We start from the raw sequence: 26,516 nt of genomic DNA, 5'->3' as shown, positions 1-26,516 counted from the left end.
AGGACATTTTATAGGAAGCCATGTCATACTGCCTGTAACTTACAGACCATCAGCCCATTTACTTCTGTCCCACCTTCTCATCGCTGCCCCGGGTCCGTGGGGCCCCGAAGGACTTCGGCTGCCTCCCGGTGGGACGGCCACTGTCGCTCACTGGCCCTTTGCTCTCTCTCGCCAGGTGTTCCACTGTGTCCACTTTGAGTGTCCAGAGCAGCAGAGCAGCCAGAAGGAGGAAAGCAGCGAGGAGTCGGGGCCAGGGGAGCCCAGCCTGGCCGGCCCGCAGTTCGAGCCCCACGCCCTGCAGGCCCCCAGCGGCAGCTCCCTGCCTTCCAGCCCTGGCTCCGCCTCTCGCTCCCCCAACCGGCAGCACCAGTAAAGGGGGCGCCAACGACGTGGAGGCGTGGGTGGGCCCCGAGGGCAGGGGGCCAGGATGGGCGTCCTCCCAGGAGGGATCTCTGTTGACCGTCCCCCTCCCCTGCCGGGAGGGGCAGACTGGACTGCAAAAACGCGGACACAGAACAGGCTTTCTCCCAAGGACAGAAAGGGGCTGCTTTGTTCTCCTCAATTTGTTCAAATTAGGCTAGTCTCCAGGGAGAGAAAATGGGTCTTTAGTCTTCATCAAGTCCACCATTAACACCCTACCTCTCTAATCTAACCCGGGCAAAGGGGACAGAAGGCAGCGGCAGACGGCCCGTGTCGGAATACCTCGGCACCCGAGCTCAAGTGTGGGAGGATCCATTGGGCCTTTATGACCTGGAGGCACCCTTTACGAAGTGGGTTTCCGAAGAGTGTTTACTTTTATGGAACACATTGCCCTGGCAACTAAATGATTTTTTCTTTCTTTTAGTTATTGTCCATTTGCTGAATCATAGGTGTTCCAGATCTTTTTGAAATGCTCAAACAGCAAATCACTTGTTTTAATCCCTCTTGACGCTGTAATTTTCCTTCCTTAGTTTTGTACGGTTAAGCCTGGGCTGGAGCGGAGAGATTCTGTGCACAGCTCCGAAATGAGGCACAGATGGCTCATCATGGCACCTGGTCTGACAAGGAAAATCCTCGGAGGAAGTTCAACAAAATACACAATGAGCAAATCAATCCGAGGACACTGGAGTTAATAATCACTCGAATTCCTGAGTTATTAACCTGTCATTCCTGAAACATATCCAGCCGTTAAGCTTGGGAGGCTGACGAGGAAATATTTTGCCACCTGCTAATTTCCTGTTCATAAGTCTGTAAATGTATCTGGAAGTCCGCAGCAGCTTCCAGTTGGGCTGAGCCCGCCCCTGAATCACCACTGGTTAGCCGGGCCGTGGGGACGGCGGCCCTCCTGCCGGCCAGGGTCAGGAACTCGAAACTGGGGCTTCGCAGCGCGGTCGTGATAGTTCAGGGCTTGCTGTGTTTCACCCCCAGACCCTACTACTCGGCCAGGGTTTAGAAGAAAAAGCCGTTCTAAGAAGCTTTTCTCCTCGAGCCGATCTCCTCTGACTGCCGTGGCCTGCCATGGCTCTGTTGTGTCTCCTGCTTAGTGACTTCCAGTCCAGCGCTAACTACCCTTTGTAATGTGCTCAGCCTGCTGCCTGGGGTTTGCTGGGCTCCACGGAAGCCTGGCCGCGGTCCCCCAGCCCCCCAGACGCAGGCCCAGGCCCTCGGCACACCCTGTGACCCCGCTTGGAGGAGGGTGGGCTTACAGGGGAAGGTTCCTTTCTGGGGTCTTAAAGACACGTGGGGTTGTGGGTGGACACAGAGCCCCTGGGCCCACTAACTAAATGCTTTCTCCAGTGTAACTTGGTCTTGAGTGATCTCTCAATATGGGAGCAGCAGGGGGGCATCAGACCACATGATTAAGCAGGAAGGTGGGCTTTCTGTTTGAACATGGGCGGCAGGAGACAGTGGTGGGGGGTGCCACAGCGCCAGCCACAGCTGCAGAGGCTCTGGGCGCCCCCACCCCGCTCTCAGCTTGCGCATCTGACTCCTTCCCCACCATGTGGGGCGAGTGGGGTGCCAGGCATCTCACGGGGTGGGAGGGGGGCGGGAGGCTCCCGTAACAGATGGCAGGGCTGCTCGTTGGCCATGGGTGGCCGCCCCGTGGGACTTGGCCACTGCCTTTGTCAGCATCCGGCACACGGTCGCCAATTAGCGTGGAGAATTCCTGTCCACTCGGCACTTCCTTCAACAGCACAGTCACTACCCGGCAGGGAGCAGAAGGAGCCCAAGAAGTCAGCAAGGGCAGAGTTCAGATGTTTGGAAAGTCTCCATTCAAACTTTGGAGTCGCCTGTCCAGGGAGGAGTGAGTCCCCGGGTTTGGCTGGCACTGCCGACCTGGGAGGAGGGGAGTGGGCTGGTGAGGACCTGGAAGGTTCCGGCCCTCCATCCCCAGACCGTTGGGTCCCACAGGCCCACGGCCCACGCCGCCGTCTCGGGCCCAGGTCTGGCAGTTCCGTGGCACACCGAAGAGGCACAGGCCGTGGAGCTTTAGCACCAGATCCACGTGTGGGTGCCTCCCGGCCTCCCGCTCTCCCCTACGGATTCCCTTCCGCACCCACACCGTCCGCACGCCTGCCCCGAGGTCTGTCTTGGGGGATCGGAGTGGGTGTCAGCAGATAAGGGAAGGAAGGGAAGACGGGAGCGGCCAGCATACAGCAGCAGGGGGGACGGGCACGTGGCCACGTTCCCTCCCCTGCGGCTGTGGCCGTCGGCTCGCCGACCTCGTCTCCTGGGCCGGTCAGGAGGCCTTGCTTGCATGGAAGCCCGCTCTAGAGCCCAGGCCGGCGTGGACGAAGCCCCGCAGAAGCCGCTCTGCTCTCCCTCCTGCTGCCAGGTCAGTGGGCTCAGCCTTCCATGGTGAGTCTTCTGATTTGGGGAGCAGGGGGATCCTTCTGCATGCCTGGCTGGGCTGGGGCCTTCTGGATGCGGCCTGCAGCCCCCAGTCAGGGTGCGTGGCCCCAGACATGCGCAGATCTCCAGAACCCTGGCTGGTCCTTTGGGGGGCTCCTCCCTACAGCCAGCTAGACCAAAATGGCCCCCAAACTGCAAGAGCCCCACGGAGCTAAACGGGAATGCAGGCAAGACAGCCCGGCCTGCAGCCGGAAGGCCTCCCACGTGCCGGCTGAGTCCTCGCCCCAGCAGCGGGTGGCGGCCACTTCCCCTGTGGGGTGTGAGGAAGGAGACCCGGCCAGTCACCAGAGGGCCGGGGGCAGACGAGGGACCCCGCCCTGTGAGGGTGCAGCCTGGGCTGTAACTGGTTTGAGGAGAGGTCGGGCGAGGCCTGGCCCTCCGTGGGGACAGATAGAAGGGTGCTTGTGGCCTCTGGCCCATGCCTGTGATGCGTCTCAGTTACTGACCGTGGAACACCACCTTCGTGCCTACCAGCCAGGTCAGGAACTCGAACACTGCCAGAGCCCCCTGCCCTTCCCTTTAGATCATGATGTGGGGGCAAGAATCAGCTGTACTGAGGATTTGGGGGATAGCCGTCGCCTTCTGGCAGCTGCTGGGAGGGCCAGCTGGGGTGACACCGGGCACACCAGGTGGGGCCTGCGTCCACTGCCCGTGTGCGCGCGGGGCTGGCGGCCTGCTCGTCTGCAGATCTGAAACAGGTGTGATAGTTTGACATGCACGCGCACGCCCGCCCAGACTTGTTCCCCATATTCTCAGTGCTGTTTCTGTTTTACTTCTTCTGACTCTCGTTAGAACTGCGAGCCCGCGATGAATGTGGGACTCTTCTCAATTGCTCTTCAAATTGTCACTTTTAATCTTATTAAATGAAGTGTCGATTCCTGACAAATACATTAGAAGTGTTTTACTCCTAGAAGAGTTGGGAAAAGAAATTATTTTCAGCAAGAGTGGGATCTGTTTGTTAGACTGATCCCTTGGTCAAAAAAAAAAACACATGAGTTTCTGAATTGTGCAAAAAATTGCTCAGTACTTACGCTGTCGCCCCAATTGTCAAATCGTTGTGCAGATGGCTCCAACCCAGTCAACTTCACCTTTCTTTTTTTTTTTTATAGAAGATAACAAAATTGGAATCACTTTTTCTTTCTAGAGACTCGGAAGAAAAAAAGGAAGGTATGATCCGCAATAAAAAGCAGAGCATCCTGTGTGCCGAGGCCACTTGGTAAGAAGGAGAGGGAGTGAACCCCATTGCGGGCTTCAGCTAAGAACCTTCTTTGGACAAGGAAGAAAGGTGTCAAAAGAGGAAGAGAAAATTAAATTTGTCTCCTTCCAGGAGTTTCTCCTCATTAGCGTTGGCTTTTGGTGTTCCCATGGTGATGCCGCCTCCCATGCAGGTGGCGGGGCCCTCGGGGGTCACCAAGGTCAGGGCGGCGCCGGGTGGGGCGGCCACTGTCGCTGGGCAGAGGCCACGCTCCATTTGTTGTGGCCACTGCAGCCATCGATTCTGTGTGTTTGTCCTGACAACAGCTCCAGCAGGAGTTCAGTGCTCATTAGTGGCCCGAGGAATTTAAAATGCAGCTCATGGTTCTGTATCACCGTGGATTTTATTATTATAATATTAAATTAGAAGTCGGCCTGGTGCCTGGTGTTTGCTCAGGACTTTCTGGGAAAGGGGAAGGGAACGGTTTTAGACGGCACGCGGGGCAACTAGGATGCTCTGTTTCTCCTCCTCGGAGTGGACCGGGCAGCCTAATTACTGGACGGGATCCTGAAGCCCTGGTGGTATGAGAGACTGGGTGGTGAGAAGGGTTTGCTCAGAGGGTAGACCCGCTTCCCGTATGCCTCAGCCCTAGCTAGCCCTGTGCGGTGTCGTGGGGAGGAGACGGGACGCGGTGACTCTGCTGGTTTCCATCAGACTGGCGGGGGGGTGGGGAGCATGCACCTCCTGCCTCTGCAGACGTGGGAGCTGCTCGGACAACTGCGAGCTCCCCGCCGGACCCCCCCCTTCCCCGCTGCGTCCCTTCAAGCAGGACTTCCTGCTGGCCAGATGTGGGCTGGGACCTGCCTCCAGAGCAGGGCTGTGGGGCAGGTGCACAGACCAGTTCCCCCCACAAACACACACCTTGAATATCCCCGGTCTCTTAAACTACTCGTTAAAAAATATTGGTAAAGTAATAATGCCCATGGGCTAACATTCCAACCTAGCAGAAGGGCCAAAGGTGCCCTCCCTCTCATCTGGCTCTTGAGTCACCGTTGACCTGGGCCAGGTCGTTTCCTCTGTGACGGACTCATTGCAAGGGGCATAATGCCCCCTGCTCACCTGCCCCTCAGTCCTCCTTCCCAGCACCCCGGCCTCTCCCAGACGAAAGCCAGACTGTGAAAGGGGCCCTCCCGGCCCATCAGGTTAGTTTTTGGTTTTTTTAAAAGAACTGAAATATCCCCAAGGGGCCTCATGGCCTAAAGATTCATAATCATCCACCTATAATTTATGATAAGTGTCTCGAGCATTTACCATTTGCATCCTGAGTATTTATAGCCCTGAGCCGGGAGCGGGGGGAGGAGAAGGCCTCCACCTGCCTCCACCATTGTCTCCTGCTCAGCTGTCCCTGCAGCTGGGACAGCTGACGAAGGCCACCTCCGAGAGCCAGGGCAGGGGGGCTCCAGCCCGTCTGGAGGTGGGAGGCGCCAGCAGAAGAAAGTTGGGCAAGAGGGTCTTGAGAGGCTTCTAAGGAGGGGATCTGGGTTCTGGGGCTTGGGTTTCCATGGATACCCTGGGAACACTGGTGTTACCACTACCATCCACCCACCCATCCGTCACCAAATATTCTCATCCCGTCCCATGAGCCCCAGGGGTTGTGGCCCAAGACAGCGCATCCGACAGCGCCTGGTACAGACAGGACCAGCCTGTCCGAGGTGGGTGGATGCACGTCTGCCCGCCGCCCAGGGTGCGGGGGCAGGCTGGTCCTCCCGTGGCTGCTTCCAGCCCCAGGCTCCAGGTCACTCCCCATGCACATCGCCCGCCTCGGGGCCTGATGGTGGGGTCGGCCCCAGCCCCAGCCTCTGTAACGGCTGCTCCCTCCAAGGCCTGCCCCAGGCAGCGGGGTCTCACCATCCCCGGGGCCAGGCGCCGCTGGTGAATCGGAAAAGCTTGCAGGCGACGACAGCGGGCACAGGTCCCTGTGGCGGCCGGGAGGAGCCAAGCCCTGGGCCGAGCACCCCAGGGCCTTGGGGCCCAGCCTCGCCCCCCACAGGGCAGCTCAGTCCTCAGAGCTCCCTTCAGAGAGGCAGTGGCCGCTCTGAGGAACACTCAACTCTCCCCGTAACGAAGGTCCTGAGGCCACCCCAGCCCCACTCCTGGAAAAGCTAGAGGGGAGGCGGGCCTCGGCTCAATGCAGAGGGTGACAGGAGTGTCTCAGGGTTGCTGTGGGGCTTGACCGACGAGCTGCTCTTGCCAAACTTGTGTATACCCTGAATTTCCCAGAGAGCACCAAGCTCCCCCGCCTTTGGGGTTTCTGGGCCTTGCTGCGCTCTTGCGCTCACTCAGCGCCCTGTCTCTGCCGGGGCCCCGCGGGGCACGACGCCCACCAGCATGCGTGCACCCCGGCGAGTCCGCTGCTGCCGCCGGGCCGGGGCCGCCACCCCACGCGACCGCACTGGGCCGCCTCGGACCGTGGCCTCGCCCTGAGCTCTTGTCACCGAGAACAGCTTGGAGCGGGTAGGCGTGTTTATTTTCTGAACCTGCACGCAGGGCTTGACATTTCCCTTTGCTAACGCCCCTCCGGCGGTGGTAGCTGAGCCCTGGAACCTCCCGTCAAGGCTGTTTTGAACCTGGATTTAGGCACCGTCGTGTGAGCGAACCTCCTAGTTTCGTTCGCCTGGAACGGACTGCAGTTCCCGACAATTCGTCGATGTGCTGAAGAAGACAAAAACCGAATCCAGAGAGACTGGGGTTCACCACGCAGCTGCTCCCCGGGTCCCCTCGGGCTGTGACCACCACGCAGCCCGGGCCCTTTTCTTCGTGCTGGGACGTAGCGGTGACCAAGGAGCACAGAGCAGGCCCGTGTCCTGCCTTCGTGGCACTTACATTGCTGAGGAGGCAGACAGACGACAGACAACATCCACGAGTGTAAGTGCACCTCACGCCCATGTGCCCGTGGCAAGGACAGGACTAGAAGCGGACGCTCCGGTGGAAACCAGGAAGGGGACAGCTGGGCTAAGCCCCGGGGGTAAGGGAGAGACTGAGGCCCTCTGGGCAGACCTTCCCAGGAGGAGGGCGAGCGGAAGGCAGGGCCCTGCCTTGCTGCGGGGCTGGCGTGGTGAGGGGCAGGGGTGAGGCCCAGGGTGACGGGCCCAGGGAGCAAGGGGGCGGGGTGGGGGCCAGGGAAGGGCCCCAGGATCCTTAGAGAACATTGGGCTCTTGTCCAAGTGATGTGGGAGCCAGTGGAAGGTTCTGAGCCGAGGAGGGCCCTGGTCTGACTCACACTGTCACAGGCTCCCCGGCTGCCCCGATGGAGAATTCTCGTAGAGCAGAGAGGCGGGAGCAGGAGAGGGGAGGGCTGTTGCAGAAATCCGGGGAGAGGTGGTGCTGCGTGGACGAGGCGAGCTCCAGGGGCTGAGAGGGTGTGAGGGTCGGTGCCGAGAGAGAAGCAGCAAGGTCAAGGTCGACTCCAAGTGGGGTCGCCTTCACAGAACCAGGGATGGGGCAGCCGGCTGGGGACATGCTGGGTTTGTAGAATGCAAGGAAGCTCAACAAACACAAACGGTCTGTGACGGAGAAGGAGCTGCTTCTCACTTACCCTAGGCCTAAAGGTGACGACTTATCTCGGTACATCAGCTCAGCAAAAGTTAGGGGTAGAACTGCTTTCACGCAGGGAGTACCGGTTTGCAGGAAATATTCAGGATTGTATTATCACGGGCACCAGAATTCGTGAGGATGGCCCTGTTCATTTCAGCTTAGCTCAGGGGATAAACTGCTTGGGTTTCTGTTTTTTCCCGAGCATCGTGTGGAAAGACTGTCATGGTTGTACCAGGTTTTCCTTCGAGTTTGAGAGGAGTCCTGGAAGCAGTCGGCCCACTGCAGGGCGGACCAATCCCCTGGAATGTGATCGAATGCCCGGCCCCCACCTGTGCCTACAGGTCCCGACTCAGGGGCCGGCGGGGCCCAGGGATCCGCATTCTCAAGCGCCGCCCCCCAGCTTCGGCCCCGATAACCCACCCGGCTTAGAGGAACACTGAACTGGAGGTGCGAGCAGCTGGGACCCCAGCCCGGAGCCGAGGGCAGCGCGGAGAGTCCGGTGTCACCAGTGTTTATGTAACTGGGACGAGATCACCAGCAGGGAAGAGACGGTCCTGGGCTGAGCCCAGGAGCCCCAGTGGGTAGAGCCTGGGGAGGTGAGAGCAAAGGCGGCTGAGGGACCAGGGACCCTGTGCCTGAACAGCTCGGGGGGACAGCCAGCAGGGAGGGCAGATCAGTGGAGCAAATGCCCCGAGGCTTCGAGAAGAGAAGAGGGCTGAGGACGGATGGGATTTAGGGGGTGCCTAATTCAGGTGGAATCCGGCTTTCTGGAATTGACCACGGCTGAGATAGTCCCTGAGGCTGGCTGTGAGCTCTCGTGTGGGCACCTGGGATCCCCACTTTCCTTTCTCAATGTGTCCAATCCTCCCAGCACACTCTTCTTTCATTTTACCGAGGCAGGGCATGAGACTTCAAGGACAGCCTTTGCCTGCCTCTGAGGGTCTTAGCTTTCTTCCATTGACAAGATTTGTCCACCAGCGACCAACAGTCATCTTACGGTACCTGGACCCGGGACGCACTTGCCCAGGACTTGGAAGGACCAACCCTTCCGAAGTGGCTACACATTTTCAGTCCTTCACCTGTCTGGGACTGCAACATTTCCAGTATATTCTACTTGTTTCATCTATTTAAATTTTGAAGCTCTTGGACTCTGAATTCAAGATGGCAGACGGCTAGTTTGGAGGGCCAGTCGCCGTCTGGACTGAAATGCAACATGTGCAGTACGATAAAAAGAGCAAACACTGCCTTCCCCTCCCTCTCCCTAAATCACGAGCAATGACCAAGAAGAGAGAGAGTTGGCAAATAAAAATAACCGGAGTGGAAAAGAAGGAGGTGATGCCAGAAGCTCAAGAAACGGTGCAAGATAAGCCACCGAGGGGTTGCCTCCAGCCACGGTGAGCTTGCTTCGATGTGTACACACAAACACGACACTCGGCAAACGGAGCGCCCAGTTCCCTTCAGACACGCCCGCCGATTCGTAAAGTGGTCGCATCTCTGCTGGCGCGTCCTGCACATAGCGGAGGTGAGGGGGGCACTGCGTGGGGGCCTCGTTCCTAGGGCCCACCCGGTGCCCAGAACAGCGGACGGGCCCATCCGGAGGCCGGTGGGGCTGCAACAAGACCGCGGGCCACGCTCCTGGGCCGGCGGCGGGCGCGCAGCAGGTGTGTGCCCGCAGGACTCCACTGGCCCAAAGCGGGGGTCCCTTCTGTCTGCACTGTCCTTGCTGCAGGGGAGTTCGAAGCCCCACGTCACCCTCAGGCACTTTCCGCCCAAGCCCCGCTCCTCTGTCTGCTGCCCTCCCTGGCCCTCCGGCGAGGCCCCTCGGTGCCCTTTGGACACATGAGCTCTTCAGAGCATCTCCAGCCGCTGCCCGTGGGCACCTCCAGCTCAGGGCTGTGGTGCTCTGGGGGCTGGGCAGGGCCCTGGGGCAAACCTCTGACTTTGAACGGCTGTGGGGAAACCCCAGCAGGTGCACCCGATGGGGACAGCAGGGTCTCGGGGGATGGGGGGAACAGACCCTAGCTGGGTGGGCCCTTTGGTGGCAACGGGAGACCCTTGTTGAACAATGCTCCAGACCTGGAGACAGCACAGTTCTGCGGAGGCCCTGGCTCTTTTCTTCCATAATAGGGTTCCTACACAATTTAATGTCACATCCTTGGTCACCTCTTTTCCCAGTAACACTCTCTGGCCCTGGAGTCACTTTTCTCTCACTTTTTGAAAGCTGGTTGGCTCTAATCCTTGGCGAATGCCCAGCCAGACCTGGCTCTAAAACGACAAGTACCTCCATCCCGAGGCCCTGGTTCCTCCACATTTGGGTCTTCCACCTGGTCAGACCCCCTGGGAGGGGCAGCTCCTATCTTGCGTCCTGCATCTCCATCCACAGCAGTGGCCTGCTGCCCGGGAGCGGGGCCTGGGTGACTGGACACTGTCTGGACATCAGGAGCGGCAGAAAGAAGTCGGCACCTCACCGCCTGCGTCGCCTCGTTCCCGTCAGCCCAGCGGTCAGGAGTGGCCGGGCCGCCCCGTGCCTCCCGAGCCTCTGTCATCCCCACGCCGCAGGCGCTGGGGGGCCTGACCAGGGTTGCTGGCTCGGGAGCGGGTTGACGTCTGGCGCATTACTGATTGAGACGTGTCCTGTTTCCATCAAAGGGCCCAGCCTGGCGAGGGGCTGCTAGCCAGCACCTGAAGCCCTGCAAACCACTGGGTGAGTGTCTGCGAAGGCGAAATTTTCCACCTTCCCCAGCGAAGGCACAGGCCAAAGGGAGTGGGCCCCTTGGCAGAGGCCCAGCTGGGCAAGAACGGCGTCCTGCCTCCAGGGCCGGGGCTGACCAGGTGCCACAAGGACTGGGAGGGGCGGGTCACTGGTAAGGATCTCAGCGAAGGTACCAGAATCCACTGCTTCACCAGCACCTGCTGAGTCCATCAGAGTGGGTGCCGTCACCCCCGGTCTAACCCCCCCACAGCTGTCTGCTCCCGTCTTTGCCTGGTACCACCGCCTCTGAGACCTCGCGCCACCCTCCCAGAACCTGGCTGGTTAAACTCACAGTCACCATGGCCAAGGCACCGAGCCCTCCCTGCTGCCGTCAGACGTCACCTGTTCACGCCACGTTACTGCAGACCCACCGTCCCAGGACCTAATGGCCTAAAACAACAGTTATTTTGCTCACAAATCCACTGACTGGTCAGGGCTCGGTGGAGACACTCTGCTCCACTTGGTGTCGTCTGGGGCAGCCGGAGGGCCAGGCCAGGTCACCCGAAGACTCGCTGGCTCCCCGCGGACCTAGCGAGTGCAGCTGGGCTCCTGGGCTTCTCTCTCTCATTCTGGGCTCTCCACATGGTCTCGCCAGCGCGAGGCTGCAGGGTAGCCATTTTTTTTCTAATTGAAGTGAGATTCACAGAACATAAAATCCACCATTTTAAACGAACAATTCAGTGGCGTTTAGTACATTTGCGATGTGCAAACGGCACCTCTACCTAGGCCCAGAACATGTTTATCACCCCAAAAGGAAACCCACACCCATGAAGCAATCAGTCCCCATTCTCCTCTCCCCAGGACCCCTTGGGACCACCCATCTGCTTTCAGTCTCTATGGATCTGCCCATTCTGACATCTCCCTTCAACAGAATCACATCATGTGTGATCTGTGACTGGCTTGTCGGACGCAGCCGCGTGTTTTTGAGCTTTGTCCACACTGCAGCAAGTGTATTTGATTTCTTTTCATGGCCGAATTGTGGGACTACACCCCATGTTGTTTATCCATTCATCCCCTGGTGGACGCCTGGGCAGTTTCCACCTTTGGCTGCTGTGAACAGGGCGGCCGGGAACACGTGCGCACACATTTGAGTGGCTGCTCTCGAGTCTTTGGGCTCGAGTCCAACGAGTGGAACTGCTGCCATATGGTGATTCCGAGTAACTTTTTGGGGAGCCACCACACTGCTTTCTACACCGGCCACATCACTGCACATTCCCCCCGGCGATGAACAGAGGTCCCCACGGTTTCCACACACTGACCCAAGTGCGCTCAGCTACGTGGCCGACTCACGTGCAGACTCAAGCTCCTCATCTCAGCCCGCGACACAGGGAAGGGCCCGTGGGCCCCCGGGTCATGCTGGGGACTAACCATTTCATGCCCAGCTTCAACTCTCGCCCAGCCTTTTAGGGGCCCCCCTTTGAAAAAGACTACAAAACTCGGTTCATAGATGAATATGAAGAATTGGAAATCAGCAAATCACCCATTTCTCAAAGTGGGACACATACCCAGACATCAGAAAGTCTAGAAAACCACCACAGCCGTCGAGTGACCATGACACGCGTCTGCGAGGCCTGGCCCTGCGCTGTCGGGTTGTGCACTCCGATCGCCCTTCGCGGGAAAACCATTTCCTGACCCCATGTAAGAACAGAAAGACTCCTCAACCTCTCCTCTGGCATGGTTGATCGAACTCTGACTTACTGATACTTTAGAAAAGTTTCTTTCATCTTCACCACTCACACTGGCACAGACATAAGTTTTGAGAACTGTTGTCAAATGTGGGGAAACCATGATCAGGTTTCCTGACCAGCCGTGTGAGCTGTAGGATTCCAGGCCAAGTCAAGAATTCCCAGGTTAATCTTTAACCCACTTTGCCCTGCACAAGGAATGGTGCATTTACAGTTGGACGTGGCTGCCTGGCCCAGCCTACTCCTCGAACAGGAGCAAACTTCCATCTTGAGCAGGCAGGAGTGAGAAGCAAGTCTTCCTCTTTTAAGTTTATACATCCAACGACTGGAAGAACATTCCGCAGACTGGCTTCTGGCTCCGCACATTTCAAGTCTTGTCTCCCCTCCATGGCTCCCATCATTCAAGTCACAACACAGGGTGATCAGCGCGGCGGGCAGCAAGGAGTCTTCCTGGAAGGCGTCCCTACCACCGAGACGACCACCAATAACCCACTCAACACCGACGTGACCGCGCACCACACAAATATACCCCATTCCCTCCAAACTGTGTCCCCAACTCGACTGCATCTTGGCCAAACCCCCCAAATGCCCATGTCACCTCAGCACCACCCAACAGAAGAGGAAGTGTGAGGGAGGCGAAGTTCGAATGGAACAGGGACCAGGTCTAACCCACTGCCGTTCAAGGATCTCACTCTTGCAAATTTTATAAAACCGCGGCAGAGGCGAACCCACTGCCAAGGCCCACCGCAGGGGCGCAGAGGGGGTCTTGGTGAGTGAGGGGCCTCAAGCTAAAAACTGCCTTTCCCTGGAAGTCCCCCTCAGGTAGCCGTCGAACCTTTCCTACTCCCCAGCCCACCTCCCGGCGCCCCGAGGAGCCAAGTCCCGGCTGCCTGCCTGTGCGACCCGCGTCTTCCCCGGGCGCTGCGCTGAATCGCCCCCTCCCTCCGCCACCGCGCAGCCCTCCTCTGCGATGGGGCACTCCGTCGGCATAAAACCAGTATTTCTCTCCTGCCCCCGCAGCCCTTCCACTTGCGCCCCCTTCTCTGCATTTCGTGCGGCGAAACTCGAGCCCGGCTTTCCGCGGCCTCCCGCCCGTGGCCAGACTCTGGCCGCGGGGTCCCCGAGTAGCCCCTCCGCGGGCAACAGCGACGACTCCTGGACACTCGTCAGGACTCCACGCTCTCTTGGTCTCCTCCTCCTGCTGGCAGCTCCTTCTCGTCTCCCGGGCCTCGTAACACCGGGATGCCCCTGGCTGGCACGGCCCGGTCGGCCTCCTCCATCCGGACCCCCTCCTCCTTCAGTGGCCAGTGACCGCGGCCAGGCTGGGGCTTGTGTGCGTGGCTGGGTGCTGACGACTTAAAAGGCTCATCTCCAGCCCTGGGTCGCGTGTCTCCTCCACCTTCCCCGCCGGATGTGTAGCCCACGCCTCAGCTTAGTCTGTTGTGATCTACCCCCCGCCCCCACGTGTTCCCACCGGGGTCCAGCATGGATGGCACCTCCATCCTCCCATCAGGACGAAGCTAGCAGGTCACCTACAGCTCCTCTTGCTCACCCCGGGCCCCTCTGTCAGCAACTCCTGCTGTCACTACCTTCAGCCTGAGTCCAGACTGACTCCTCGGCCCCAGCCCGGCTCCCTGAGCCCTGCGCCACCACCATCTACCGCCTGTTCTATCAAGCGGCCTCCCTGGCCTCCCGCCTCCTCCCTTGCAGGCCGTCCTTTAACACCCACGGCTCCAGCCCCGGATGGTCCCCATCTCAGAGAAGAGCCCCCAGGCCCTGCCCTTCGAAGCCACCTCCTCCACCCATTTTGTATCACATACTTATTCCCTTTTGTCCTCTGCCCCGCCACGGCAGACAGTATTTTTGGTCACCACGCTATCCCCAGCGCGTGGATCAGTGCCAAGCACGTTCCAGGTGCTGAATGAGGGCCCCCACGGCCAGGCCTGTGGGCTGGAAGGGCCCCGGACATACAAGGTGTGCACCAGGAGCTTCTGCCTTTGAGACCTGTGTCCCGGTGACTTCCCCTTCCCTTTTGGGCATTGTGTCACATAGAGTAGATCCCTGCCCTCCTAGTCTGGGACCCCCTGCCCCGGACCTCCTCCTGCGGTCTAGTGGGCCTGGGACCACAGTTCCCCCTAACCCGGGGGTCAGCTGATTCTCACAGCTGACCCCGTGGCCTCCCTGCCCAAAGCCTTCCACAGCCCTGGCCCCCCATCAAATCCACACTCCTCCCCGCCAGAGCTCAGGCTCTTCTCAGCCCCAAGAGGAGAAGAGTACAGGGCTGCCTGACGAAGGTGGGGTGGGAGTGGAGCTCTAGGAACCAGTGGCCCAGCCTGGCCTCCCAAGTCTGTGGACCCAACAAGGTGTCACGCATGAACCCATTACCCACATGCATGAAACAGGAGTCCCCAGGTTTCTGGGGAGCCTCTCACTTGCCGACAGCTTCATTGCTCAAACCCAAGAGACCAGCCCCCAAGGCCCAGTGGCCGCATGTGAGCCCAGGGGCTCAGTGCCCCTTCCCAGCCTGGCCCTCTCCCGCACGTCCTGAGAGCGAGCTATCAGTTTTGTCAGCTGTTTGCTGAAGCCCCCCCACGTCCCGACCCCCTTGCTCCTGGCTTGCTATCCAGTCATTGATCAGAAACACCTTTATATGTAAACCCGGGGAACAGGATGTAGGTCAAGGGAAATCAATCTGCTGGGTGTTTTGGGTTACGGGTCACTAGGACAGCACATGAGAGGTCCACACTGGAAGCTCCCGGCTGGCCTGGCTAGAATTAACCCCTAGAGTTTTCCTCAAGTGCCCGGGACACAGGAGGTGCTCAATGAAGTGGGGTAACTTGTCCCAGGGTGTCGTGATTATGGTAAAAAGAAGTCCTGCATCGCGTGTTGTGATGCACCAGCCACCTGCATCTTCCAAAACACCTCTGGCCAGAAAACCCGTATTCCACTCTGCATCACCAGGGTCCTGAGTTCTTGAAGTCCTGACAGCCTGAGACAGTTGGTCCCTTCTGTCATTTTTTAAACTTTAAAAAAAATTGTTACGCATGCGTGTAGTCATGGTAGTAATAAGGCTCACCGCATTCCCGTCCTCCACCCCCAAAGAAAACCACTGAACTTTCAGCTTTTTTCTCTGCATTCACCTCCACATTTCTAGGTAACATGCTTCTATTGCGCTCTTGAATTTTCAGTTTTATGCATTATCTGCTGACTGGACAGTAAGAACTTAGCCCCATTAGACGCTGCACATACTTTCCCTGTCCCGAGTTCCGTCATCAATTTTTGCCAGAGCAACATGCATCATTGGTATGTTTATTATTTGTACGCAATCACAGCTGAGTCCCGTAAGGTCTATGGTTCCTCTTCCTTAATATTTTTTGTGTGGCATTAATAAACGGTGTATTCTTACTTGCTTCATTTTCTCTGTCAGACTCCTGCCCCATCCCTGGGACGGAAGCGTGGATCAAGGGTGGAGCCCTCAGCTCTGTCAGACGGCGGGCAGGCCTCACCCCCGGCTGCCTGGCACGCTCCCGATGCCAGGCCTCGGCATTTGTCTCTGCTTACTCCTCTTTCCCTGGAGCCCTCCGGGCAGCTTTGAGAATGGCTGCAAAGGAGGTAATTTCCGAGGCCGCTGCAGACTATCCCTGGGCGTCTCTGCTGCCCTGGTGCCCGCGGGGGTGCCCCCTCTCCGTACGCCTCCCACCCCCACTCAGCCCAGCAGGCTTCCTGTTCCTCACTGCGCCTTCTTTCCACCGCCCTCTCTTCTTGCGGTCAGCCCCTGCTGGCGCGAACAAAGCCTCCCAGATGAGCAGGAGGGACAAGGGGGGCACTGCCAGGCACCGCGTGTTCCAAGGCCACCAGACTCCTGTGCTCTCTCCCCACTTCTGATTTCCTCGAGGATCTTTCATCACCTTCAGTGACGGCTGTGTGGTCAACACTCTGCCTTAAAGGTGGTGAGGATGGACACGAGTCCCCAGATGTTTTTAAACACCTTAAGGCATACGAAGTGCCTCCTCTACACCATCATGCTGCTCTTCCCTCCAGATGCGGCCCCTCCCAGACCCCAGGACCCAGGACCTAGGCACGCCCAACCCACACCACAGAGGGGCCCTCAGGGCTGGTGCCCGTTTCTTCCCATCCCCCCCCACGTAACCTCCTCGCTGCCGGCAAAGGCCTGGCCCAGCAGACACACCTCCACCAGGGCCAGGCCCCATGGCCTCCCAATGCACGACCTCCCACAGAAACAAGGGGGGCAGCTGCGAGCCCAGGGCAGGGACAGGCGCTCTCTGCACACAAGAGCCACCTGCTCCCCGACCTCGTCCAAGCCCTGGCCAGGGAGACAGTCCACCATTTTTCTGGCTGTACAGGCAGCACTTAGGAGAACCGGCAAAACAGAGAAATCCAAACTTTCATACGATTGGTTTAATTTTTTTTTTCAGCAGGAGAAAAAAGAATAAAGTTACAAGATTCTTTTAATATTTTCACAATGTTAAAACTAAAACTGAGCTCTAGGCTATGTGTGTAAGTAAATCTAAAACACAAAAGGGTTAAATAAGATCTTCTCTTTTAAAGATACAAGAATTTAAGCTTTCCTTACATTTAACAAACTTCACAGAACAGATACTGCAGGGGACAAGCCCCCCCCCCACCCCCAGCTCTACCACCAGGAAGTGAATATGGGCTGCAGCCCTGTGTGCCCCTGGGCTCCCCAGAGAGCCTGCTTCCCATCCCTGCCTCGAGGCAGCAGCGGCGGGGCCTGAGGAGGGCCGGGAGGGCGTGGGGGGGGGCTCTTCGGGATCAGAGCTTGGCGGGGGGCCTGGGCGGGCCGCCTCACTGAGGATGGCCATGCACTGGCCAGAGGGCCGTGGCTTGACAACAGTGGTAAACGCGGGCAGACCCGGCCCCTCTGCCCTGGGCTGCCCTAGAGCAAGAGACACCGGTCTGGGTCCTGAAGCAAGAATAAGGCTGGAGATTTTGCAGCGGATTCCACTCTGGTGGGGGTGGGATGGGAGGAAGAGGTTGGGAAGAGCATGATTTCCTATTTCAGCATTCTGGACCAAAAAACATTTGTAGTTGCAGGTGTTTGGCTGTGAACTGCAGACAGTCGAACTGTTGGTCGTGGTATAAAAGGGAAAGTTTGCTGGGTTAAACTGTTCCAGTAGCCTGTGCGTGGGCAGATCCAAACCACCTCTGCAGGAGCCTCCGACTCTCACCAGCCTGGACCATACGGGGTCTCTGGCCCACTCAACCCTGTTCAGGCTTTCCAGGGAATCTTAATCCTGTCTCCCCTCCCCGCCCCCACCAGATCGGTGAGGATTCCCTAACTTGGGCCAACAGGCCCATATCCACCCTCCCCACCTGGCCTGAGCTACCATGGCTACCGACTCCTCTCTGCCCGCAGGAAGCGGCACAGGCTGAGAAATGTGCCCTCCCACCCCCACTGCCAGAGCGAAGGTCCTTCTCGGAGCTGGGCCACGGCCACAAACCACTGTTCTAGACAGATCCCCCCGCTGCCCCTGGGACGCAGGCCGCCTCGCCTTCCCAGACTTGCTATGTGGTAGAGGTGGTCCCCTGGACTACGGAGCTGCGCAGACACAAGGGGCTGGGCCGTGGCACTGTCCTCTTGGCCCAGAGAGGGCCGGGCAGGCGGCCGCTGGAGGGGGCAGAGCCTGCAGGCGGCAGCTTCCCACCTGCTCCCCAGCCCTTCTACTGATTCCCGTCGGCTATGAAATGTCTTTTTAAAAACTCCCAATATAGAAATCTAGCTGCAGAGGCCAGTTTGTAGATCCTAGCCGCAGCTGCTGTGCTGTAATTAGCCTTATTTGATCAATTGCCAGATCCCTGCACTTGGCAAATGGCAAACCAGAGCCAGTGGGGTCAGGTTGCTTCCCATGACCGTGGGTCCTGTGTAGAAAAGATAGGTCTCGTACATGGACTAGTCTTGAGTGGAGCTAATTTTCAAAGTGAGGTTATTGTTTCTCTTCTCGTGTGATGAGAGAGTTTTTTCATAGCAAGTCAGGTAAAAAATTTTCCTAAGAACCTGCCCCCCCCCCCCCGCCCCCAATTCCAGCGCTGTGGGAGAGCGAAGCCACCACCCAGCCCAGCCACATGGCCAATCTCAACAGCCTCCTGTGGCCAAGGCACGCGTGGCCATCAGGTATCCTGGCTACTGGGACTAAGGATAAGTGAAGAGGTGAAAGGCCGAACATTAGCCAGAGTTTCTGGCAAAGCCATGTGCGTCATGGGAACTTTAACACCAGCTTCTACTCCTCTATTAACTCAGAGTCTCCATCTGGAACACTTTCCGCTTAAGGCTTTTTATAAGTATGACTCCAGCAGTGACAGGTATGTGTTGTTTGAAATCCACTAGCCATGCTCAAAAAAAAATATTCTTCATGTTTTAATTTTATACAATGGCTAGCAGGCACCTTAGTAACCAGCCAGAAATCAATTTCAACCACCATCAACCCCTAAACTACAGTACCAGGATGGCTGGCTAAAGAAAGGAAACGGACTGGCTGTAGTCTGACGCGTGCCCAGTACAAGGTGTCTGGCTGACTTTGTCCTAAATAAGGCTAACATTAGTGAACTAAGAACAGCGTCATGTGGCGGCCATGCCTGGCCTTCAGGAGCACCCCTCCCCGATGCGCTGGCAGGAGCGCCCCACTTTCCGGTCCAGTTTCACCATTTTCATGATGGCTTCCTCTCGGCCGCGGCCCATGTGGTCAAACGTACAGTCATGCTGCTCGGGGAGGCGATGTAACATACAGAACACATAACCTGCAACAGTGGGAGAAGCAGAGAGGACACACGGTTAGGGTGGCCTCCAAACGCCCAAAGCCCAGCTCTCATTCTGGTCTGGAGGACAGGAGGGCAGGCGCGCCTGCTGCTGCAGAGAGTTTATCAGAGCGCCCCCCACGAAGGGGCCCGCACCTTCCCACCTCCCAGCTCCTCAAGGCAGCCCAGGGGCCTCAGAATGTCCCAGGGTGGCTGCGCAGAGGCTGACTCTGCATTCAACACTGCTCCTGCCTGAACCCTGAAGTGGAACCCCAAGGATGACTGCTGCAGTGAAGACACCCCCTTCCCTACGAGATGAGTGGGTTCTGAGCCCCCTCCTTCTCCACCAGACAGGCGGGAGGGCAGAGAGCTGCCAGCTCAGCACTTTCCCAGCTTGGGCAAACGAGTACCTACCACAGGACACCCACCACTTCTAGGAGGCAGGGCAGGAGGGGGCAGAAATGATTGTGGCTTAAATTACATTCTACCTCCTGTACAGTGAGGGCTTAGGGGCATGGTGGGTGTGATCAAACCACAGCCCACAAGTGAGTGGAGGCTCTCAAAGGAAAATGGATTATTTCAAGTGCCGGAAAAGGTATTACATATAAACCGGGGAAAGAACAGAAATGTGCTCTAATCGCCAGCCATCTCAAAGGAGCCTTCTAAGTTAGATGCTTCTAACTCCACCTGGTAGGTTAGGAGGCTGCAGGGCTGCTGCTCTCTTTCTGGAGCAGAGACGTCAAGGGAGACACTGCTGGGGCTGGCAGAACAAAGGACCCAGGAGAGGCCCACAGAGCAAGGAAATGGTGCAGGTAAAGTCTCTCGGGGAAGAAACAGGAGGAGGAGGCCCTCAGGCCATCAGCGGGAGGCTCAGAGGACAAAGGCAACAGAGCTGCCAAGGACGTGGCGCTTTCCCTTCCCATTCTGCTCAATCTCTAGAACTGCTGATGGGTATGTGGATGTGTGTGCAGGGGACAGACAGCTGATGTCCCCTAGGTCTGTCCCTCTCTCTCAGGGAGGGGGAGGGGAGATCCAGGCTGGGAAGACACCGGCCAGTGCTGGCTGGCTCCTTGCCCCCGCTCACCCCATCAGTCCTATGTGGCCACACTTACAGGCCCCACAGGCCTACACCAGGTCCACAGGACCCACCTGTAGGCGAACCTTTCCTAAACCTCCTCTCGCCGTGCGCGTGGGCAGGCATCCCATCCCACAGCAGCCCTTCCAGGCCATTGCTCTCCTCACAAACGACATGTCTTCCCAGAGACTTCTTTCTTTCTTTTCGAGACTTCTTTTACACCTAGATCTCACTGTCCAGAGTAAATGGGTAGCCACCCCTTGTTAAAGGTGTGATGCATCCATCTCTACATCCTCAATTTCTTTTCTTATCAGAGCTGAAGGGTGGAGGCAGTTGATTTTAGAAGAACAGCATTAGCTGAAGCAAAGACAGAGTGGCCAGGACAGGCAACAGTTGTAAGATTCACTTCATCTAGAGAACATTCCTCAGCTGATACAGCCCTGCTCAGATGCCTTGAGCTCCTACTGTGTACAGAGCACGTGCACATGGCCTGGGGGCCTGAGTGACCAGGCTGAGCCTGGACCATCCGCTGTGAGAAAAAACACATTATTAACTGCTTCCCAGGGAGAGCAGGGCAATATGTTTGACTCTAAATTGGGACTGGGTTTAAGAAAAAGAACAGAGATGAATTTTTTTGTCTCCTGAGAAGCCAAGCTCCCACTTGGTCCAAAAACAAAGTTAAGATTAATGAGCTCATGTGTTATATTTACTAATAAGTTCATTACTCGAAGATATTGGATAGCAGTTGTCTCTGTCCTAAAGGACTTCCCAGCCTAAGTGTGGATGGCCTCAATATGCATCCTCCATCTAACAACAAGCACAATTGTCTTTTGGGAGCAAAACGGGGGCGGGGAGGCGGTGCGGGGAGAGGAAGAACCTGCCGCTAAGTCAGGGCCTGGCGGGGGGCACCACAATCTGGTGGCATGATGTATGTGTAGACATTTCTGTCACCAAGTCCTGACATATTTCTATAACCTCAGCATCTACAATAAGGGGTGGGAGAACCCCTGCTGCCCCTTCCTATTTTCAAGATACTGGGATGATGTAGGAGAGGGTCCCAGGCGCTCTTCTCCGCTGCTGATGAATGGTGCTGGCTGAATTAAAGTAGCAGGAAATGGATTATCTCTGAAATTAACTCGGCCCTGGCTCAGCCTAACACCTCCTTAGTCAAAGGCAGACTGGGGAGGAGGGGAGAGGCTCTACACTACACCCCCCCACAATTTTGCTTAGCCTGCCTTCTGCTGGTTAGAGAGCTGCCACCTCGGGGGATCTGAGAACCCCAGGTTCCGTTTGGAAAAGGAAACAGGCCGTGACAACCACAGCAGCTGCCTGATTCTCTCTCTCTCCCCGCCCGAGGGTTCTCCAGCCAGCCAGAAACACATCGTTTCTCCATCCGAGTTCTGCACACCTCTGTTAGACACAACTTGACACTTGGCTTTGATCTCTGAAAGGTGAGAACGAGTACACGGCAGCCGTACTTGGGAGCGGCACGGGTACCAATTAGAATATACGGCATTGTCATTCCCTAGGGAAAACTCTGGGCAAATTCTGGAAAGCTGGCTGCCCAAGTTGCTGCACTGGCCGGCATAAATTAAGCTCAATCCCCTCTCCTGTCAGGGTCACTCACCAAAAGGAAGTTACATGCTGGAACTTGTCCCAAATGCTGAGTAGGCATTATCCACGGAGGGCAGCCAATCAGCTAAATGCATTTTGGTGTCAGTGGTGGGGAGTGGGCTGCTCTGGATACAGGGGAGGGCGGGAATGACCGGTGGGTGGGATGAATCTATGTCCTTTTTTCTTGGTACCCACAGATCTGTTTCCAGAAACCTCTGCAAGTGTCATGAACTTTCAATTACTCCCTGATTGGATTCTTTAGACCAAGCCGCATATAGAGAAATGAGTTCAGGCTGCTGGGGAAGATGATTGTTCTTAATTTCAGTGATGAACACCATTTTAAAGCGCCTGTCTGGGATTTACAGCCCCTGTCTGGACCAGGCGATCCTCCACACCGTTCATTAGCAACCAATTGGGGCCTTTCCAGAGAGGGTCAACCAAGGCAGTGTCCGAAGGGATGAAAGCACAGAGAACAATGAATTGATCAGCTGAGCTGCAATATGGGTTTGGTATCATTACCCGGGGTACCATGCAATTCTTTTTTCCCTGATTTAAAGAAGTTATAGATCAAAATTGAATTCACTCGCTCATTTGCATACAATCCATAGCCACACTCTCCGTATGGACCCACAGTTCAGCATCATGTAGTTTGAAAAATAATTTCAATATACTTTTGCGTACAATAGCTACATACCACATAACAGTACTTCAGAGGGATGAGGAGGGGGTGGAGAGTATGATTAAAAGGATGCTGATCCCCAACAGAGAAGGAAAACACCCAAAGCAAAAGTTTTTGAAAATATGATCTGCCTGCTAAATGTGGTTTAACCTCAGCCCTTTTGCCACATCAAATGACTGGCTGCCCTACTCCATAGAGCCCCGGATTACTGGTTTTCCATGACATTCTGGCCTGGGAGGCAGCTGCAGAGCTCCTATAAGGCAGCCAGAGTTGTCTTCAATAAATCGGCACAAAACACTCAAGAACTTGTGTGGGCATTTGTTTGCTGGCACTGAGGAGCAATTTGGGATGAGCCCTTGATTAAAAAGGGAGGCTGAAGAAGGCTCTATGAGCACTTTGTCCCATGGCCTACCCTCTTCCCATGCACGCCCCTCTCCGCCGGCCACTCCCTGGCTTCTGACAGGCCCTCCTGCATGTAGGAAGAGGGACAGGAGGCCGACCACAGCAGGTGATCTCCGTCAGCTCCTCCCTGCGAGCTGAGCTGGAAAGTCTCTAGCAGCTACGCCCTCAGTCTGCAAAAGCCTTCTTCAACTAAGCAGGCAGCATCAGGAGAGAAGAGGCTGCCTGCCTAGATGGCCACAGTGGCTGACCTACCCTGGGCTCACCCAGGCTGTCGAAGCCTGGGGCTGTGGACAGTGAGAGATGGGGGATACCAGAAGCTTCCCTAAGTCTGTCACTATCCCAGACACAGGATTATGGCATAAGGCAAGAAAACATAATTTAGGGACTATCTAACCCCCTCTGTCCAGAAAGGGTTTCTCCCTCACATGGCATGAGAAATACAGAAGTCAGCATTCAGGTCACTTGCCCTAAACAGAGAAGCCTGGGAGCATTTTGTGGGAGGACAGGCATCTTAACGGAAACCACACCTCTGGACTCAGCCCTCCGGATGTGGACCTGGGGCCTGCGGCAGCCACGAGCCACAGCCACATCAACCTGAAGACGCCCAACACCCAACGGCCCTGAAAACACATTCTCAGCACAAAACAGAACTGAGGCTCGTTTCTCTAAGATTCACAAAGACCTGAAGTACAGGTTTCTAAAGATGCTCCTTTTGTGGGAACCAAACTTCCGACCTGACCCTTCAGCCTTTGAAGCTAACATCTGGAAGTCATACTGTTCGTCCTGGTGCCCTCATCCCCAGTTAAAACCTCACATGTGCTTACACAGGGAGGGGTTTGGGTATTTTCAGACTAAACACACAGGACCAAGAAGAGTCTGCACAGATGCCATTATCAAAGATGACACCCAGCACTTTGCTCAAAGTGCTATGAAAGCTGTAACAGTTTCCTGTTTCACTCACTCATTTACAAAAATCCACAACAGTCACTGCCCGAGAGGAACACTGGGAAGAAGGCTCCCCCAAGGCCGCGCGACCCGGACCTCCCGGCAGTGCTCGCAGGCAGGGCCCTGAGGGCAGCTGAACCGGAAAACCGCCTTACCTGCCAGCTCAGTCCTGCTGCTACTCCCCACCCACAAGCCAGGGGGCGTGCCTCATGGACTGGGGGGCAGGGCAGGCGGGGGGAGAAGCTGGGGGCAGAGGCAGGCAACTGACATCCTGCAAGCAGGGCCCACCCTTGGCTGAGGCCCTGTTATCGCCAACACCCCCGCCCCAGCACCGCCCCCCAAACTCCAAGAATTAAGCAGGGAGGGGCTGGAACTTCCTTCATGGAATTTCCTAAGGGAGATGAAGAAAGCAATGCCAAAATCCACATTCAAAGTCTGAGTCCTTGACAGTTTTATTCAATCCCTGTCAGGCAGAAATGCTGCTTATCGGCTTCATCTTGGAGTAAAAAGCACGATTTTTTTTTAAGATTTTACTTATTTATTTGACAGAGAGACACAGCGAGAGCGGGAACACAAGCAGGGGGAGAGGCAGAGGGAGAAGCAGGCTTCCCGCTGAGCAGGGAGCCCGATGCGGGGCTCGATCCCAGGACCCTGAGATCATGACCTGAGCCGAAGGCAGACGCTTAACGACTGACCGACCCCAGGCGCCCCTAAAAAGCACTCTTTAAAGCTGGCAAAGCTGGGCAGCCCCGAATACTTTTGGACTTTAGTTAATTAAACATTTGTCTTCTTGCAGACTCCATACACACCCCCCCTCCCTTGAAGGCTCACCCACAGCGGCAGTTTTAGTAAAGTCACAGACCAGGGCAGGCCTCAGCTCCAGGTGTTTGGGTGTTTTTTACCCTCACTTATAAGAAATATCTTACACTTGTCTTGCTCATTTGAATTTCAAACTGCCAAAGGTTCAAGGAGAAACTAAAAATCCTGACTCTGGAACGCGATCCACGGGTGTGCAGCCGGACATGGCAGCGTGACCCCCGTGTGCTGTCTGTGCACACGCATCTGCCCGGTGTGCCTGCCGGCCAGCCCCCAAGCCTCTGCTGGCTGTGGCGCGGTGCTGGGGCCTAGGCAGGTGTGTCCAGTGAGGAGGGAAATCAGAGACTGCTCCTACACATGAGGACGGGCTCCAGCAAACAGAACCTACCTGAGACCTCCCAAAGCTTCCTGAGAAACCCAGGTAACGGACACTCCAAATCCCACTTCATCAATAGGCACCACTTGCGATCTACGTGCCTATCTGAAGAACAAATGACAAATATGCCTGACCCATGTGTCTGAAATGACCAGGCAAGCTCGTTAGAAAAAAGAATCACATTTTTTCCAGCGAGGTAAAAGTTTCTTAAAGCTCAGGACAGCACACTGACCTCATAGCTCATTTGTAAGTACATGCTGGGAACAGCAGGTGGCTACAGGAAAGCTTGTTGGGAAGCATTGGCCATTTATACTCCCACCAGCAGCAATCCTGGATTACACCACATCCACTGACCCAATGCCCAAGGCAGAATTTGTAGCACAGAAATGTATTACAGGATCTTAATGCATTTTATTTCATCAGACCCACGGTGCGGGCAAAGCAGCTGCAGGTGTTTCGGGAATGGAATGTGTCTGCTTTACATTCTCCTCCACGTCTGGCTTTGCATGGTGGAGGGAAAAGCATCACACTCCAAGAAACAGAACTGGATATCCTGGCTCACAGAGTTGGCAGATACAGTGCTTAGCTGGGCTGGGGGAGAGAATGGGTGGATGGGCGTCAGTCTGTCTGTTCTTCAGAGGGAAGGAGAACTTACAATTTGGAAGAGCCCATTCTATTCAACAATTTAATAAAAACCAGTAAAACATACCAAGACAATGCTAAAACAGAAGCAATCGTCTGTTTTCCCCCAAATCAATTATGATACCATTCAGACACAAGCTAAATGCTAGAACAAGAGGCAGTGTGACAGAAGGCAAAGATCTGGGGGCCCCTGTGTGAGGAGCTCCTTGGGCAGCTGTGCACATTCAGCAAACGGCTCAGAGAGAACAGTCAGCAGGAGCAGAGAGAAAACGGTCCAGCGTGACGAAGCTCCCGACGCAGTCTGCACACATGTCATTTTAAAAGAATAAAAAATTCACCCCTCTTGGTATCTTTTACTGCTCTCTAGATGCTCCCTTCTTGCAAAAACTCAAATGACCTCTTTCTCTGCTCTGGGGGGAACATGTGCCCTGTTCCAGTAATGTCTCCTGTCACCCAACTCCGGCAGCCTCCCTTTGCCTGTCCTTCAGAGAACAAGTCCTACCGCCCTTGGTTCTTGCCTCCCCCCAGGAAAAACCTAGTCCTATTTTTGGCACCAGGGGTGGGAGGTGGGGCAGGGCACCTGCATCATGAAGGCTACTTTGTCATCAACTATGACTTGTGAGAATCCCCCTCCAAGCAAGCCCTGAAACACCTCAGCGCAAAAGAGAAGGGGCTGGCTGCAGGCTCACATTCTGCTAGGCTGTTTTACCTACAGATGAACATATATTTAAAAACTAAGAGAAAATGGCTCTAGGCGGTTTTTGCCACAGGAATAATGACTTGGTCCTTCAAACATCATTTCATGTCAGTGGCTGAGAGCAGGGAGTATTAGCCTCTTGGTACCTCGGGCAGTTTTAAGGATCGGGAAAACCCTAGGAGGTACTGGTACTCCGGGCCTCCTCTCCATCCCCTCCCCACCCACAGCTCCAGCCTCTCAGGGTCTCAGGAGAATAGTAAGGTACTGGCAGGAAACTTCTATTTCTTGGGTGACCTTATCCTCTCAGCAGACTCGAGATTTGTTTGCCTTTCTCTTTCAACATTACCTTGTCCTTTGAAAGATTACTTTCGCAAATGG

General features: G+C 56.2%; 2 protein-coding genes across 8 annotated transcripts in view; one reads left to right on the top strand and one right to left on the bottom strand.

Moving 5' to 3' along the window:
* BTBD9 (BTB domain containing 9) overlaps positions 1-4,515 on the top strand; it is a 428,070-nt gene extending 423,555 nt beyond the window's left edge. For 3 of the 5 annotated variants that reach the window (XM_045866823.3, XM_064597558.1, XM_064597559.1), the window contains exon 11: positions 176-4,515. In XM_045866823.3, the coding sequence (XP_045722779.1) occupies positions 176-373 (198 nt within the window). In that variant the 3' untranslated portion in view covers positions 374-4,515. The remainder of the gene's footprint in view (positions 1-175) is intronic. The other 2 variants (XR_010413617.1, XM_064597561.1) reach the window with 2 other exon arrangements.
* Positions 4,516-16,522: 12,007 nt separating this feature from the next.
* The window catches only part of ZFAND3 (zinc finger AN1-type containing 3), a 338,087-nt gene continuing 328,093 nt past the window's right edge, over positions 16,523-26,516 (bottom strand). For all 3 annotated transcript variants that reach the window (XM_064597566.1, XM_064597564.1, XM_064597565.1), the window contains one exon: positions 16,523-18,895. In XM_064597566.1, coding sequence (XP_064453636.1) covers positions 18,741-18,895 — 155 coding nt within the window. In that variant the 3' untranslated portion in view covers positions 16,523-18,740. The remainder of the gene's footprint in view (positions 18,896-26,516) is intronic.

The sequence above is a fragment of the Mirounga angustirostris genome, unplaced genomic scaffold (genome assembly GCF_029215605.1).
Source record: "Mirounga angustirostris isolate CCGP_5_RB_7025 unplaced genomic scaffold, mMirAng1.0.hap1 SCAF_8, whole genome shotgun sequence".
NCBI classification, from domain to species: domain Eukaryota; kingdom Metazoa; phylum Chordata; class Mammalia; order Carnivora; family Phocidae; genus Mirounga; species Mirounga angustirostris.
Note: the sequence above shows the minus strand (reverse complement) of the source record. Positions and strands in the feature narration are given on the sequence as shown.